The 17,912-nt window shown below is 38.4% G+C and overlaps 1 protein-coding gene across 1 annotated transcript in view; it reads left to right on the forward strand.

Moving 5' to 3' along the window:
• The first annotated feature begins 14,805 nt into the window (after nt 1–14,805).
• The window catches only part of LOC148082831 (diacylglycerol kinase delta), a 61,022-nt gene continuing 57,915 nt past the window's right edge, over nt 14,806–17,912 (forward strand). Inside the window, exons 1-3 of the mRNA XM_087790093.1 lie at nt 14,806–15,142; nt 15,955–16,183; nt 17,367–17,471. Coding sequence (XP_087646219.1) covers nt 16,100–16,183; nt 17,367–17,471 — 189 coding nt within the window. The 5' untranslated portion in view covers nt 14,806–15,142; nt 15,955–16,099. The remainder of the gene's footprint in view (nt 15,143–15,954; nt 16,184–17,366; nt 17,472–17,912) is intronic.

The raw sequence follows: 17,912 nt of genomic DNA on the forward strand, positions 1-17,912 counted from the left end.
GAAAAAAGAGAGCTGGCTGTTACATCACCTTTCTGCTTCGGTATGCTTGTGAAGGCTGGAGTGTCTCCTTGCCCTCTCCCCCACCTCCGTCTGCACCGCTGGTCTTTCTTTGTGATGACACAGTCGGACTGATGCATTCCCAGCACATCTCTCTCCCTCCAGCTCAGGTCTCCTCAGTCAGCAGACGACAGGCGAGTAGCAGTTGTGTAACACATTTAGGGCAGTGGTGCATCATCACACTGATCCCCCACTACAATGTTTTGCCTTACTTTTCTTGCCATAGGCTCCGCTGGGGTGTACAGCGGAGAGGTTCGGAACTGGGTGCTGGAGTGGATGACTAATACTACACCTTCACTCTCCCACCCACGTGCACACCCACACTCCAGATCAAACACTGGTTTTCCCACAACGTGTGTTTAGGAAATATCAGCATGTGTTGTGATAAAGATTACCAACACAAACAGTAACAGTGACAACAAAATCTCATCTTCATATGTAGACCATAACCTTGTTCAGCATCCTATGCTAGCTGTTGGTAAAAAGGTGGATCTTTCTTGATTCTTTATTGTGTCTCATTCACATTACTATACAGTTTGCTGTTAAATTCATGAACCTTGAGTTTGACTCTACCTGAAATACCAATCGTTGGCCTGTTTTTCAGGCTTTGAAAGTGCAACAAATGTGTTTATTTTAAGTGTCTAGATAGATAGATCTTGGACCTCTATTGTACTCATCAGTATATCTGTTTGTACAAAACTGTCTTTTCATGGAAATATTTACATTAGACAGTGTACTTAAGCCTAACCTTCCAAAAACGCTTTGTTTTTCTGCAAATTAACTTTAGTTTACTATAACCACACCCACTCTGCTATGATTGGTCATTGAGGTATGTCACTGCATGTCATCAATTCCGGAAGTCTCCACCTTCAAGGGGAGTTGGGTTTTCATTGAGCGTTGATCTAAAAGTGTTTCAATTTGTTTTGGTAAGAAGATGGCACCTCATATGCAATGTTGAGTGCCCACGCTCAAATAAAGAATGTCAATCAATACATGGAATAACTTTCTTGACACCTAGTAATATACAAACCTTGTTCCTCTAAGTTAAATTCATGAATATGACATCACACATTCGATCCGAGTGACAAGAAGGCATGCATCATTCTGCAGTGATTCCTTGAAGGGCACAGCTTCTTTTTTTTTAAGCTGCAGAGTCTTCAAATCCATCCGGTTCTCTGATTGTCTAGTTAGTGACGCCTCTGGGGAGCCATAATTCTGCTTTTAGCTGCCTCATTGAAAGGTCAAAATGGAGCTGTAGTGATGGAAACGCCTGGAATAGATGTAGCCCAGGTTTGATGCAAAATTACATTATATTTCGTTGTCGATTTATAACCAGCTTAATTCATTATTATTAAACCCTTTTATTTGGATGTTTGAAAGGCCTCTTTAAGTTTTGACACACTTTGTACTGCAATTTTTGTGTGAAACCTAAAAAGAAAAGTTAAACAGATCTGGAAAGTGCTATAGTTCCACCTGCTTTAGTTCAACTGTCTCTGAAATGACTGGGTGAGACCCAGAGGCCTCAGTGACCAGATGTTCCTGTTCATATCCAGGCTACTGTCCCGATCAGGCCTCACAATCTGACAAGAAACAACCAGACCACTCATCCTCCCTTGAGCCCCAGTAAAGACAGTGTTAATAGGATTGATATCAAGGTCCTCACGAAGTTGGACCTCAGGAGATTGGGCTCTTGTGGAATGAAGGAGTTTTTGTACTTGAAATATAACCCTGATACCGGTACCCTGAACCAGTAGGTTAAGTTTCAGATCAACCTTTCTTAATTTTATACTATATTTGGTAAATATCTTATTGGCCTCACAGCATGTGAATACCATTCAGTGTCCACACTATTCAAAAAAAGACAGGTAAACTATTAAAAACCTTTCATGAAAATACTCAGATGCTTTTTCAAATATATTAATTTCTACACTGATCAACTCTCTGAAATTTAACTCGGGGGCTGTTTCAGACTCAAGTAGAGCGTTAACTACTCTTCAGGACGCTCGGATTAAAACTGAGGACATTGGCTTATTGTGGATACTTAAACGTACAAGCATTTATTGTGAGACGTGTAAAGGCTCTTGGACTCTTTTTGTTAGTGCCATCAGAATGGTTGAATTTAATGTTTCTAACTTTAAAACTATTTTTAAACAAATTCATTAATTTGTATATGAAATGGTTTATTTAGTTTTTACACAAATAGTTTGATATCTGAATTCCAAAAATGTAAAATAATATTTCTAAATTCAATATTTTTTTAGTTGAATCATTTTGAATTCAATATATAAATGTTGGTATAATGATGCCACCAAACGATACCAAAAGAGTACAAAACATTCAGCCAATCATGTGACGCACAGATGATCATGTGACAAGGTAGAAGCACTTTCTCTAATTCATCACAGGGGATTCCAAAGCATTATGAGCTATTCAAATCCATTATTCAATAAAAACAAATTCAACATATCATCATAGAAATGATTGCAAATTCATTACTTTAAACAATAATTCATTTTGTTTTTAATTTACAGTTTCAATATTTAAAATGTTAAATTCAACCATTTGATATTCTGATATACTTCCATGTGTGGCATATGTGTTTCTCCCATTGGCCCAAACAAAAGGTGACCATGAGGCTAATTGGTAAGCTCTGGCTAGATGCAGCTAGAATAGATTCAACCCCTGCAGTGACTTGACATTTAACCATGACACAAAATTTCAGCTCTGGTTTTTAAAACACTTTTAAGGGTTATTAAGATATCTATTAGATATTTTGAATTATAATCTGACAGAAGTGAGTGTGTTAACTACTAAAAAAAACAAGATACAATTAAACAATTTCCTTTCATTTTCATTCAAACCTCTTGATGGATAAGAATGTGTTTCTTTTTTTTCACAGCCCTGCATGAGGCTCTCAAGTGTCCTCCATGTTAACGGTTATGTGGAGTGGCAGGTGTGCTTGTGTGTGTCAGACAGCAGTGATGTGGCCCAGTGGGGTTCTAACCCGCAGCTGCTTACAGGGACAACAGCCTGTCTCACTCAATCATGTTCCTCCTTAAACACATTTGGTCCAAACTTTGGCAGCCTCTCTCTCAAATTGGGCTCCTAGCAGTCATCGTCTTTTAATTCCAGTCCATCAGCGCTGACTCAATAAGCTTCCACCTCAGTGTTGTTTTTTCCCTGTGTGTTTAACTTCATTCTAACGGCGAGGTAGGTTTTATCACGGTTTAACAGTGTTGAGAAAATTATTAAGAAAAGGGGCGAAATATTTGTCGAGGTTGAGGGCAAAACAAATATAATATTTACCACACTGTAACTGAAAGTAAAAGTCACATTATTATCTCTTCTTTCTTGCTGGCTCAATCTTGGAGCGCACGAACACTCAAAATTCCTTCAACATTGGATTTAATCTTATTCATCGTATCTGTATAATTGTTAACATCTATCTCTGTTCCTCATCTCACCTGCCATCATTATAGGTCACCATCAACGTTAACATTCATCTACTGTCAGCTATCCGTGTGGTGGGCCGCTTACAATGCCTTGACGGGCGAGACAGGCCTTGAGTGTAGAGGTGTGGATTTTCAAGAATCTTGCAATAAGATATGTATCACTATAAAGGGTCAACAATATGATACATTGCAATAGTGTAGTAATAAGGATATATTTGTAGTATTGTCAAGTACTTGACTGTGGTGTTGCAGAATTTACAGACCACATGACTCTTTACAAAGTCGTAACTTCTTTCATTTCTTTTGAAACATGACTAAACTGTTAAAGCTGCTGGAGATGACTGTATCACCTCGTCCTCAGTATCAGTTGCTCAGTGATCATTTCTGGGATCTCACAGGACTTTATTATCCCTTTGGCTTTGACGACCTAATGACTGCTGTCATCTAGCGGCAGGAGTAATATATGTGCTCACTTGTTGGTCAGGATGACATCATTCAGGTGTGTGTGTCCTTATTATGCAAATCACACATGGTAAGTTTGCTGTTTTCTATCGCGATAACACTAGCTCAATGATCAAAAGAAAAAAAGACTTCTGTGACAGGGATAGTTCTCGGAGAACTTATACGTAATAAGAGACAGCCGGGATTTGCAATTCCCATCCTGAATCCGTTCCGAAATGTTTGAGGGATGTTAAATATATTGGCTGTGACTTCTTAGCAGCCCCTGAAGCCAGTCTCAGCACCACCTCATCCTTTATTCATCACCTTCTTCTGTCTGGCTTATTTTTACTTTACACTCTGTTCGTCTCCCCATCTTTTATTCCTGTCCTTGGAGCTGTGCTGTTGTCTTTAGATACATCCCGTCTCTCTCTTACACATGCTAACATATGTTACTACATACGCACACACATAATGACACACACTGAACTCATGGTGACACACAATGAAAAGACATTTTAAAAGGTCAGCGGTCAACAAATCAAAGTCTGTGAGATACAAGCCAGCTGAAATAGACGAAGACATCCATGTTTCCTGTCCCATCTCTGCTGGAGTCACAAACATTTCTTGTCAGGTAGTGTCTTTGGACTCAACAGGAGACACACATACTAACTCCACAGGAACCACATGGAAGTTGAGCTCATGTTGAGAGGACACAACAACACATTTGCTAGTCTTTTTCTTTCTCTCTGTTTGTCTTCCCACCATCCTTATGTGTCTCCTTGATTTAAAGTGAGACACATAGTACATGTTCACCCAGAGTGTAAGAAAAACAAACGACTGTTTTGACGTTTTTTCAGGAAAACGTAGGTGTTGGTTTGAGAGAGAAGTTTAGATAAGCCCTGAATTGCTGTGACTCACACTTCAGAACATTTACCAGACCCTTTGGTATACAAATGTAGATAATTACCTTTCAAATTCAGTATGCAAGTGTGCAATTACTGCTGTTGAGTGGTGTACGCTCTATGCATGAGTGATTAGACGCCACCATCATGGGAATTAAAACACGTGTTAACATTAAAACCAGCACATGGCAGCTTCTGGTGCTGCTGTATTTGTTGTTCAGCTTGGTCAATTAATTTCCCTCCAGAGGGTTATTGGACCACAGACCACAGTCTTGGTGGTTAACACCTCTGGGTATATTGCTGATGCCGCCGCGATAACGCTTTTCACATGGAGGTAGGAGACTGAGCGAAGGAAATGAAACATTTCTTCACCTCCGTCACATGATTCAAGTACATGTACTTACTATATATATATATATATATATATATATATATATATATTCATAGAGAGAGATAATTCATATATAAGATAAAATATATTGAGTCTCAAAGAATAAAAATGTATCTTTATTTATACTTACTGATACAGACAGTTGGGTAAATATACAATCGCCTAAGAAATATCTGAATTACAGACTTATTTTAATCATAATATTTGTAAATGTATTATAATATTTTCTATAAATAGCTACTCCAAAGGAGTTCAGCCATTATTTGTTTCTAGTTTGCCTGGAGGTCTGCGGGCCCTAAAGCATAACATAGCATAACATATTAGACTGAGGCTTCAACCAATCAGATTGTGGTTTGAAGACACCAGGGCCTTCTCCGCAGGCGTACGGTGATGTTAAAGTATTCCTGTCCTCTAATTGCCTTATCAGAGAGCGGACTAGTCATCGCAACAAACTAACTATTGTTAGCTTGACGGACAGAAATATAGTTACTTGTGCAGAAGGAGAAGGAGAATTAACTTGTTTGCAGATTTACTATCGAAGCTATTTTCAAGAAAAGCTGGACATCATTAAGAAAGTTATAGTAACTCGGAGGCGAATTTGTCTCAAAAGGCCAAAGGATTTGACCACCACTTTTAGTCCATGAACTGCTAGCCTGGGTGCCATCCTATTTCCACCAGGAGCTCCTACACTCGCTACCCTAAAAGAATAGTCTGGGATCACTTCCGTTTGGAATTCGAAAATTCCCAAGTCCCAAATGTGGACGAAGCGTGCTGGTCCCTGCTATCTCCGCCCCATCGTCAGGTCTTCACATCATCATCAACGTGGCAGACGCGGAAGCCGATGTGGAAGCCGATGCAGAAGCCGATGCAGAAGCCGATGCAGAAGCCGATGCAGAAGCCGATGCAGAAGCCGATGCAGAAGCCGATGCAGAAGCCGATGCAGAAGCCGATGCAGAAGCCGATGCAGAAGCCGATGCAGAAGCCGATGCAGAAGCCGATACATGCATTTTGTCAGAGCTGAAACGTGAGCAACATGAGGCACTGAAACTTTCCTTACCGGGAAAGACGTTCTCTCCCTCGCGGCAGATTTCTAAGCCCAACACAACAACATGGTCACTTGAGTATATAAGGCGATCTGATTGGATCGCGGTGTGGAAGGGTCATCCAGGGGGTCATCAAATCAGAAGAGGCCCCGCCCAGCGTGCACCACATGATGCCATCATTACCTGATTTCGAATTCCAAAAGGAAGCGGGTCAAGCGGAATGATTGACTCCTAATGGTTCTCATTCATTGGAGTCAAATAGGCTGCTGACGCTTTGGGCTGGCGGTCCGCGCTGCATAATTGTGTGTCGATCACCGATATAATCGCGACTCTCAATGTGACATAGCTGCTGATTGAACGCTGGCTGTTCTTCCATGTTTTGTTTTTCTTATTGTCTTTACTAACTTATTGACCTACAACAGTACACGGTCCGATCTATGTGCTGTGTAAATAACCTTGTGGTAGTTTTTGAGCGGTGGATTCCCCCAAACAAGCCTGAGCCAGACCTGAGCAGGAAAAATCTTCAGATATACTGACGACAAACCAATTATTGTGGAAGTCAAATCCACCTTTGCTAGGATAACAATCTCTGTCTGAGGTCGCGTGGACACATGAGAATGCTTGCTTAGCGTCAGGCAAACAACTTGTCCTCCTCGTACAGCACCAACTCCTATCCTAGATATTTATTTGATGCTTAATTATGAAATGTTATGCTTTGGTGTGTTGATGAATTAAGTGTAAAACAGGTGTGTCGACGTACAGTGAAGGTCTGAATGAATAAGAGCCTGCCAGTGATCATAAAGTATGGATTCATATATTTCCTTTTTCATGGATTTTCTATAGCCTTGATTATGTCTTTGAAGACGCAGCTACACAATGTCTCATTCCATCTCTTCCTTTTGGGATCAGTTTTTGTTAGATTTAACAAACTTGAATGTTGATCAAAATTTTACTTTTGCACTTAAGTTGGACACAAAAATAAGAACTCGGATATTTGGATTTATTTTGTTTATTTGGGGTGTTATTAAATATCATGTGATGATGAAGGGACTTTTAAGACCCTTTTATTTGCCTCTGATCGTGTCTCTTCATTAATTTCCGCCAAGGCAGAAAATGAATGAGGCGGTTTGTTACAAACCTTTTTGTGACACAATTTTTATGTTTCAATGTGTGTGATCAAACGTCTGCCAATAGTGTTTTATTTTGTAAATACACTTAACTTGATAATAACTTGTTTCCTGCCCAAATTATCATGTTTTTAGCAGTGCCAGAAGTTGACGCAGGAAAATAGTATTGAATCATAGTTTAGGCAAATCGCTCCTTCAGTGTGAATCACCTGATAAGCTTATATTGTTTTTTTATTTTCCACGCTGCGATGAGCTTGTTGTGAGTCATCCACTTACCCATTATTCATCAAATTCCTTTGCATCTGCATCAATCTTTTGGTTCTTAAAGTTCCTTCATTAACTTTTGATACGTTTACTTTTACTTTTCAACAAAAGATAGTTAGCAAGAAGAAGGATAGTTGTATCATAGCATTTTTTTCCAGTATTAATAATGAAATTAAAAATGTTTATGGAAAATCCTGTTTTGTATGAAATATTAAAATATTTGCGAGAAATTATTGGAAGGAAAGGTACTAGAATTTGATACCTTATCTCTAAGCCTGAAGAGACATTAAAGATATTAGCTCCCAACAACCTTTCTCCCTCTGTAATAGCCTAACTTGATGTCTTTAATCGATGATTCAGGCCATTAACTTCCATTCCATCTTCCAAAGTCCGTCAGTCTCGCTCCATGTCCCGCCCTCTGACCTTAGTATCTCACGTTATTACCTCCATCTTCTGCCTCGTTACCCTCACAGAGAGACGCAGCATCACTGATCAAATAGTTCGATCCAAAACTGATGCTTATTGAGGACTATCGTCTTATCTATCGACTATCAAGGAAACGAACAAGTTGGTCTTTTTTTATTTAACGTCGCCGCTTTATTACATTTAATTGGTGTAATGCACCACTAGGGGGCAGCACAGTAACATCCGCTCCATTGAAGCAGCAGAAGGATAAACGTAAAGGATTTGCACTTGAATCCATCAGGAGAGCAGAGAGGTTTAGAGACCACTGTGGAGAAACGTCGAATCATTTCATTTATCTCCTTGATTCCCGTGATCTGTAAAAAGCTGATCAATGAGGCCCAGTCAATACTGGATCAATTGAAATAATGTTCTCCCTGATGGTTAATGACCTTTCAGGCATCACTTTTCTTTTTAAGATAGATAAGTCATCCTCAGTGGGGCTCCCACTGAGCCCTGCAGCTAATGAGCAGGTCATCTCCAAAACAATTAGGAGCAAACGAGGAAGTGGAGCGAGCCTTCTGGGCCCTCCAGCGTCACATTCCTCAAAGCTCATTGGCTATTAAAGGAAAGGTTAATGTTTTGATCTTGAAATAACACAGACACTCAAGCTCCTCACCCACGGTAGCTTTCATTATCAAACGTGTCTTGTCAAAACCATCAAAAAGTATGACTGACGTCGCTTAAATGTTCAACCCAAGAGCAGTCGTGTTGCCCTTGAGTAAGGTTTGTGATCGCATGTTTTAAAATTCACTCAAAAGGAGTGATAGGTTGAATCCTACACAGCTTCATAAAATGGTGACATTTCACACATTTATCTTCCTATTAATCCGTACGTGCTAAGGCTACAATACTGTAAAGGTTGTTGGTTCCCCACTGGTCTAGGGTTACACTTGAGCAGTAGGTTAAACTTCAATTCAGTTTTTTTATGTTACTGTCATCACTTATCAGAAGGTTATAGGTTTCTTCTTGGTCTTGTGGAGTTGGATGAGAACCATAAAATAACAAGATAGGAAAGCTCCCTGCAGGGTTGTAGGTCAAATCTGAGGCTATTTTGGGAGGAAGTGACGCATAGTTTTTCAGTCTATTTTCACAATTTTAGTGAGAATGTGGGATTTACTGAGTTACTTGAAATTCTAAAGTTGAAAAACTATGTCAGGCTTCTGTTGACTCATTTTGTTCTTGAAAACCTGGAACAAGATCAGATAACATTTTTGCATCAGTGTCCCAAAAGGCAACTAGTAGAAACCTGCCAGTTTCAGTTGCTAGTACGATCCCGGCTACACAAGGAGTGAATCAAGCTTCTGTCTTACTAGCGTTTGAGCATGTTGCTGTTTGGGATTCCTCCTACTTCGTGAACAAGACTTGATTCTGTTTTTTCTTAAGCAGGGTTTTGTCTGGGATCACATCTTCCTTAAACTCTTTACAAAATGAACTATAATTATAAAATGCTATATGGTTGAGTCCAGTTTACATTTGGGTACTGATGTGTTGATGAGGCCTATCATCATCATATAGTGTCTTCATTTTGAAATGCCAGGTTCCATTTAGATCAGAGCAGTTTAAAGAAGAGAGTGATATCTAGTGGCCTTTCATAAAGAATTCAGTGTCATGATACCTCATCGACTGTTTTGTGATGCCTCATCAACTGATCCCTATCTTTGGGTGAAACTAGGGCGGTTGTAGTGAAGTTTACTATATTGAAAGACCGTATGTTGAATTACATTTGTTTATTTTTCTAGTAATTAAATCACACATTGAACAAGATATTTAAGTCAGACATATTAATATTTGGTTTAATAGCATGAAGGCAATTATACATCAAGTCTCTCAATAACACAGCATTTAAATATATCCATGAATCTACAAGAAAGAAGATGGGAACATTAGAAACACCTGTGCTCAACAGTTGAATGGTAAGAGCCTTAACAACAGTCAAATTAGAAGCGGCATTTCTCATCCAGTAACCAAATTATTTTTCGTCATGAGCACTGGTTTAACAATGCACTTCATAATGACAGTCACGCAGGCCATCAGACAGATAATGAATTTACAATTTGGCTGCAAAAATAACGTTTTCAACTCCCCAGAATATTTTGGCCAATCCGTTTGGGGCTCCCCTTTGATAATAGTTACGATAAAAAACAATAGTTGGATGTCAATTTAATAATTTCTTCTTTTTATCACTTTATTAATTTATTTCCCACAAATAGATATGAAAACATAAGAATTTGAAGAACATGAATCCTATTGGTAAAACAACTTCCAAAATTGTATACATTTTTAACTACAATATATTTTTTAACGTCCAAATGGGGCGTCATTGCTCAGATGCAGGTGTGGCCCAAGACACTTTACCCTGAAACTGCTACTGATGTGTTGAGCTAGCGTACCGCATCAAGCCTACTCCCATCAGTGTGTGATTGTGTTATATGCTTTTCTGGCTGAAAAACAGCATAGAAAACACTATATAAGTAAGGTCAATTTACCAAAAACATAAAAATTATTAAATAAGATACATTTAAAAAAGAAAAAATGAATAAAACCTTAGTAAGATAAAAACTATTAATAACGACTTGAATGAGAATATTTTCTACATAAGTTATATATATATATATATTAATAATTGCTGGTTATATTGTTTGTTACAGTTTGGTAGGTTTTTAAACAACTTAACCAAGAATTTCACCAAATGTAAATCCTCTGTACAATCCCTTCAGATATCCATGATACATGGTACAACAAGAATTGCTTATGATTATATATGATTTTTTGTATATTATTCCTGAATGGCCGTATAATTGGAATATTCTGAAAGTGGTTTGAATTCTGGGTCCTGCATAATCTCCAACATAGTTTTTAATGTAACCACTTCTGTTGACATCAGTGTTTCCACTCCAATGGTCTAATGATGAACCTCCCCTGTAATGTATGTGTTCAGGTTGTAATTGAATAAATGCATGGAGTTCCAAACTGCTTGAGAACGACAAGTGCAGGATGTTCTGCAGCACATTTGTATTTGCCTGATGATAATAATAATGAGGCAATTTTCCCTTCACTTTGATACGTAACACGGAGCTGTTAATTATCTGGCTTGTTATCAGTTTCATGTGCTGCTCGGCTCTGATTGCTGTTCCTGCTGAGAGTCGGCTAAAGATGAGAGGAAATTGTTTTGACTCACCAGGGGAGACTGAAGGAGGTGTTTTTTTGTGGGAGGCTGAGGGACCTTTTTTTTTTTCCTCATCTAGTCTTTTGGCTGAGGAATGATGGAATTCTGCTCTTTCATATGAAGCGAAGGGATCCGAACCACTGACCGGTGTGTTGTGACAGGGACTTAAATCTACCTCTGCCTTTTCTACATTACTGTCAGGACTGTCAGTCTCTCTGCGATCTGCCTTTCTCCCTCTGCTTATAGACGTCCTCCGTCGTCAAGGGCAACTGGAGGAAAGAGGAGAATACAGTAACAATGTCACCTGAGTGGTGAGGGAATCCAGCAGGTGTAACGCTGCTGTCCTGCATGTGAATCACTGATTTTTCCACAGTGAACAAACACACTCAGACACATGGTGTAAATGAGACTGTTGGCAGAGTTACAGCGAATCCAGCATGAATAATTCATCAGGTGTAAACAAATGATTGTTGCACAGATTGGTGCCAGTGATACTGCATTAGTGTTTCTGTGTGTCTGTTGATGTCTGCCACTTGGCTAGGGTTGGCATGGATATCTAAACCTGCTCCTACAACACAGCCGGACAATCTATGTATATCTCATTAAGCGTGTAGGTGTTGTAGGAACCATATGAGATGGTTCACTGTTGAGTTACTACACAAATTCCTCTGATCAGAAAAACAGCAAAATTTAAAATGATGATTTGAAATTAAATTTAAGACAGACTTGATAATCAACAAACATCGAAAAAAAAAGTGAATCTGTAAATCAAGGATGGGCCATTAAATATCTTTGGGGGCCAGGCATTGAAACCAAAAGCAAAAGATACAAATAAAGAACATTAGAATTTGTATTTAATATGTTGGGATAACATCTGGTGCAGCCATCTTTTTAATGTAACTGCACATTGTTCTTTTAAATAAACTGAACTGAACTGAACACTAATTCTTAAATAAGCTATATTCCCTAATCGTATATAATAATTACAATAAAAACAATATTATGCCATAAAATAAATAATATATTGTTTTATTTTATATACATTTCATTAAATTAATAGGATATAAAAGAACAATGAAAAATATAAAACAATGCCCATAAAAAGTACAAATAAAAATAATAAAAGAGGAGAATGATTCTTATGAACATTTCCAGACATTTAGATCAACCTTGTGCAATATTTTTGACATGAGACCGACAGATAAACACTGACTAGCACGTGTCTACATTATGCAAAGTCACTTACAAATGAATATGTTATATATTATATATTTATTAAAAAAAATGTATCTTTTATATATTTTGATAGTATTTTCCTTGAGATTTGATGCCACACCTGAAAGCGTGTGTGTTGTTGGACGCCCCACGAACTGTGACTCATTATTGCTCTTCGCCCTTTTGGGTGGTTTATCTGTACGCTGACCCTCCAGTTGGAGGACAAAGTTGTGTATCTTCACAAGTCTAGTGAAGTTGAGTTCAACGTCAATATGCTGATAAGAGTATAATGGTGTCAACTGAGGCCCTCGCAAGTGCCTCGTGCTTTGTGGTGACCCGGTTCTGGTCACCCATCTATCACGTGCATAACACGGTCATGAACCCAGTTAGGAAGAATTTATGTTCTCATTTAGCCTGCTCTTATTCTATATGCTTGGACCTGAATCCAACACAGTCTCAGTGTCATTTGCATTCTTGTATTTTGAATATGGTGTTTTGTCCATAATCACATACACTGCCTCTTGTGTCATTTCCTCCAGGCTGGTGTGATTATTGTATCCAATATTCATTCATTATATATATTCAAACAACATAAAGAAAAATAATAATTAATTCAAAAATATAATAATAATGTTGGGTTTTGTTTTTGTCCAGTAGTAAATATGTGGGAGCACCCGCAATTTTTTTTTTCAAAATTACAAAACTTCTGTAGCTCAATGTTAATAACAAATTAATTCATTTCATAGGTTTATTAATGTACTCGACAGGAGAGACTATGCTACCAAATGAGTAATGGCAAGTATCTATAGCTCTTAGACACATACTTATGTACAACCTTTTACTCTGGTCACACTTCTAAGGAAGTAAATTAAAAGATATATGAAAGAACACAGTGTTTTTGCCAAAAAAAACTTTACTTCTCTATTCCACGTTGACCATTTATTTATAAAGACTCTTTCACACTAAAGAGCCCAAGCTGAGATGTTTTTTCTCTAAAATGATTAATTATAGCAATCATCCATGATCTAAAGGGTTTTGTATAAAAATACAAATTTCTGAATTGAACAATTTTGTTGGTGCTTTTAAGTCTTGTCTATGTTCAACTGAATCATCCAAAAAACAAATGTTTCAAGTTCAACTACAGCACTGGTGAGCGATTACATTTACTCAGGGCCCACATTTTTTCTATAATGGTGTCTTCATTTTGAAATGCCAGCAGCTATAAAGCAAAAGTAAAGGAGAGAATAGTATAAAATAAAAAATAACATAAAAATAAAAATGCTGAAATAAATATTTGAATTCGATAATATTGAATAAAAAAAGGATATACAACTTTTCCAAATTTTGTATATGTTCAATGTTAATGTTTTCAAGTTAAGATTTTATTGTATTATGGTATTTATTGTTTTCCTTTAGCGCCTGTGAAGTGACCTTGAGAGTTTTGACATACTCATACTAAATAAAAATTCATTATTATTATTATTACAAATTCAGTCAAGTGGTCGTTGTAAAAAGATCAACTAATGTGTTGATTTGAGTGTGTCTTAAATAGATCTTGTACAAAACTCTTTTCATTGAAATATTTACTTTATAAAATGTGCTTAAGCCCCGCCCACTGAAAACACTTTTTTTTGGAGATGAGATCTTGTTCAACATACCACACCCACTCTGCTGTGATTGGTCAAGCATTGAAGTTTGTCATCGCACGTCGTTAATCACTTTCAAGACTCATCGGTGTGAAGTCATTACATCGTAATGGACTTCACTCTTGTAACCTCTCATTTGCCGAGTTCCGACGGGGGAGAAGTTTATAAAGTAATAACTTCAAAACATTGATGATCAGAGAATTATCTTGGAAAAGAAGACTTCAACATTTCAAACATGTGAGGCAGGAGAGTTGGGTTTTTACAGGAGTTGCCCTTTAATGTGAAGGTAAATAATACCATACAATACATATTTTTTAGAGTTTCCATGACTTTATCTTCTTCCTTTCATGGATTTTCACTGGATTCTAACCACACACTGGTTATGTAGCAACTACTACCAGTGTTTCTTGTAATACACCAGTAATATATTTGCCTTGAGCAACATGTTCTTCAAGCTCTACAAGTAACTGATTCTCATCGTGATTCTATCCTAACGGTCCACTGTTGGGATGCTGGTCCACGACAGGTTGAGAGCCTGACTCGTGGATCCAGGCTCTCCAGCAGCACTCGTGTGTATTATTATCATCTCATGTTTGCTAGCCTCGGACGTCGCGGTGCGCATGCGCGCGCGGTGTTTGCTCTCCATTTAACCTCGGAACAGTGAAGCGACTCTCCTCACCAGCAAGACGGCTTCAAATCTGTCTCTCTCACTCCTCACCCCTGCTCCCCCGTTTCCTCCTCCTCCTCCTCCTCCACCTCCTCCCTCGTCTTCCTACCTGATTCAGAGTCGCTCCGACGCTATGCGTATGACCGACTCTTCCCCTGCGAGGCGAGCACCAGCGGAGAGACCCGCTCGCTGAGACCCGCTCCGGAGCGACCCACCGCCGGCTGACGAGCACCTCAGGCCGGCTGCGAGAGGGCGGGCGACACGCCGCCGCCGGAGGAGCACACGGCGGGAAACCAACGGGCGGAGGTGAGATCGATACTTTAAATGTGTGGCGATTATTTTTGCATTTGACATTTTCAACAAAACAGAGTGAATGATGGAGGAGACAAGCGTCCGCCGCTCATTGAGATCATCTGAAATATGCTTTAAATCCACATGCGATCTGGTCACACCGCTGTCATCTTTGAAAACACGACTGGACCATTTATGAAACATAAGAAGGCGAGCTACTGTCAGTGTGAGAAGCATACAGGTGCTCCTCGGTTTGTTCTTCATCCCATCATCCTCCTCCTCCTCGACAACATTCCTCACTTGTCTTTCATGCGCTCACGTTTCTGGATCTCGTTCATCTGTTACCCCTCCATGAATCCATGAAGAGGCATGTGTACCCCCCGAGGGTGATCGTACGGATCTATAGAAACAGGTCACTCCTAAGTACAATGTAGTTGTGGAACATTTCAACCGTTATTCGTTTTTTTTTCACCCACTTGTCGGTTTAACGTATATTTTGTATTCCCAAAAATAGATGTTGTTTGGCCTCTTGGAGAACAAAGTTGTGTATCACCTTAACAACATGATGGAATGTACTAGTTCTATATAAATATTCTGAATTTTAACTAAAGAAAACGTTCTACGGTCATTTATGTAGGATTATTATATACTAGAAAAACTAGCTTTCAATAAAAAATAATGATGGCTATCTCCGAAAAATTAAAATGAGAAGTAGAATATTGTTTATCGCAGTATTGCAGCTACATCCCTCTAAAATAACCTGGGAAAATTAAAGTGTTGAGTGTGAAAATATTCTTGACTATAATTCATTCTTCCATCTTTTCCAGACATTGGGGAGATCAGAAGGAAAACCTCTCTTTCCCATTCCTTTCCTATCAGTATTCCAAAGTTCCTGCAACTTTTTCACTCTTTCTCCATACCTACCGTAACTTTCTCTGGTCTCTGGTCTCTGGTCTTGCTACTGGACTCGTTATGGCATCCAAACTCAATCCAAACGTCCTGTATGTGGCAGAACTGGCAGAGTCAACACAAGCGGACTCTGAAAGGACAAATATTGTAAGTATTCTAGAGATTTAAGTACGATCAAACACCTCTAATGTCTTTCCCAAAAAATGTTCTTTTCAAGCTAGGAAGTCTTGTAATGTATTCCAAATGTGTGTTCCTGAAGATAATAGTGATTTTCATCAACAATCTGATGATAAAAAACAAAGTTGTCTTCTATCTTGTCTCATGCAAAAAATAACACAATCAAAATGAGTTCCTAGCATATGGCATCTAAACATGGGCTTTATTTATGTAATGATCTCGCTCCATTGACCACAGTATCATACACTGCTGGCACAATCTTGTATTGACATGTAAACAGAGCAAACATGGCAAGTCTGACAGCAAAATACCTTTAAAGCAACTCTTAACTGGGATATTTAACAACCAGTCCTGTTGAGAACAATCTTATCTTGTCTGTTGTATCACAAACAAATGAAGTACTCAAAATCTCCTGAACAAGATATAACAACAATAGCGCCCAGATAAAATTAATGTTTTCAAACTGTTGGAAGATATTGAATGTCTTGACATAATGGTTTGGTTTAAACATTGGTTAATGAGAAACCATGCAATCTTAAAAACAATATTGATCCAACTGATCGCGTCTTGTTCAGCTTCTTCGTCCCTGCAAACACAGAAAAAAGATGCTATAACCTTTGTCACCAATTGTAATTGTAGTTTTCCTTTTACCATCAAGCTACAACAGCCAACCTGACGAAGTACAGTTACGTTTAAACAATGCTTAGCTAAGTGTCTAAAAAAAAAAGAAAAAAAGGAAGTTCATATGCCATATTGCCTTAAGTCGGTTATGTGGCAAGATTTCCATCAACATGTCTGAGCCTTGCTGTTTTACTGTTTACCATGTAACAAAGAAATCCTATTTCTAAGGAGCAAAAACCTCCTGTAAGGATGCAATTATAATGTAAAGCTTTTTTTAAGTGTAAGATCTGTGTTAGAAGATGTCATTTTCCACAGTCAAACATAGATTCAGCAACAGGTGAATAGTTCAGAATTGAACAGATAATGACAGCGTCTTACTTTGAGAAGGGCAGATTATTCATTTCTCTCCACTGACTGAAATGAACTGGTGTGTTGAGAGCTCAGTCCCCTATATCTTGTCACAGGATATTAAATGTTAATGATATTACTTGATCTAAATGATTGCAATTTCTGCCTCCTTCTTTGTCTCCAGTCTGGCGAGGCAGGAGAGGAGTCGTCCGACAGTGACGGGGAACAAGAGGAGACCTCACATAAGCTCATCCGCAAAGTGTCCACCTCTGGACAGATAAGAGCCAAGGTAGGATGAGTTTGAATCATTCATGTGTTGAACATTTTTTTTCAAACACAAATGTTTTTCATTTGGCAAAATGTTTGTGACAATTTAATGCTTTCCTAGCATGTTCTCCATTGATATTGGCATGATATAGGGATCTAATACACGGCTTTTTAAATGCGATTTGCCATGAAGAACCACTGCCACCACACTTTAGTTGGATGTTTTCAGGTGTATTCGTTAACATATATACGCCATATAGATTATATTTGCACTCAAAACAAAACTGTGTTTAAAAAATAAGTCAAAAATAACTACCTGAACTGTCTTGCAAGACCATGTGACCAACATTTATTATCTGTTAACATTTATTTAAGTCATTCCGTTTAGTTTTTACGTTACACAAGCGAACTTGTAAAGAATTGGTTACCAAAAACCTTTTAAAACAAGCGGTATCATACGAGC

Source organism: Callionymus lyra, chromosome 4 (assembly GCF_982586985.1).
Source record: "Callionymus lyra chromosome 4, fCalLyr1.hap1.1, whole genome shotgun sequence".
In the NCBI taxonomy this organism is placed as follows: Eukaryota; Metazoa; Chordata; class Actinopteri; order Syngnathiformes; family Callionymidae; genus Callionymus; species Callionymus lyra.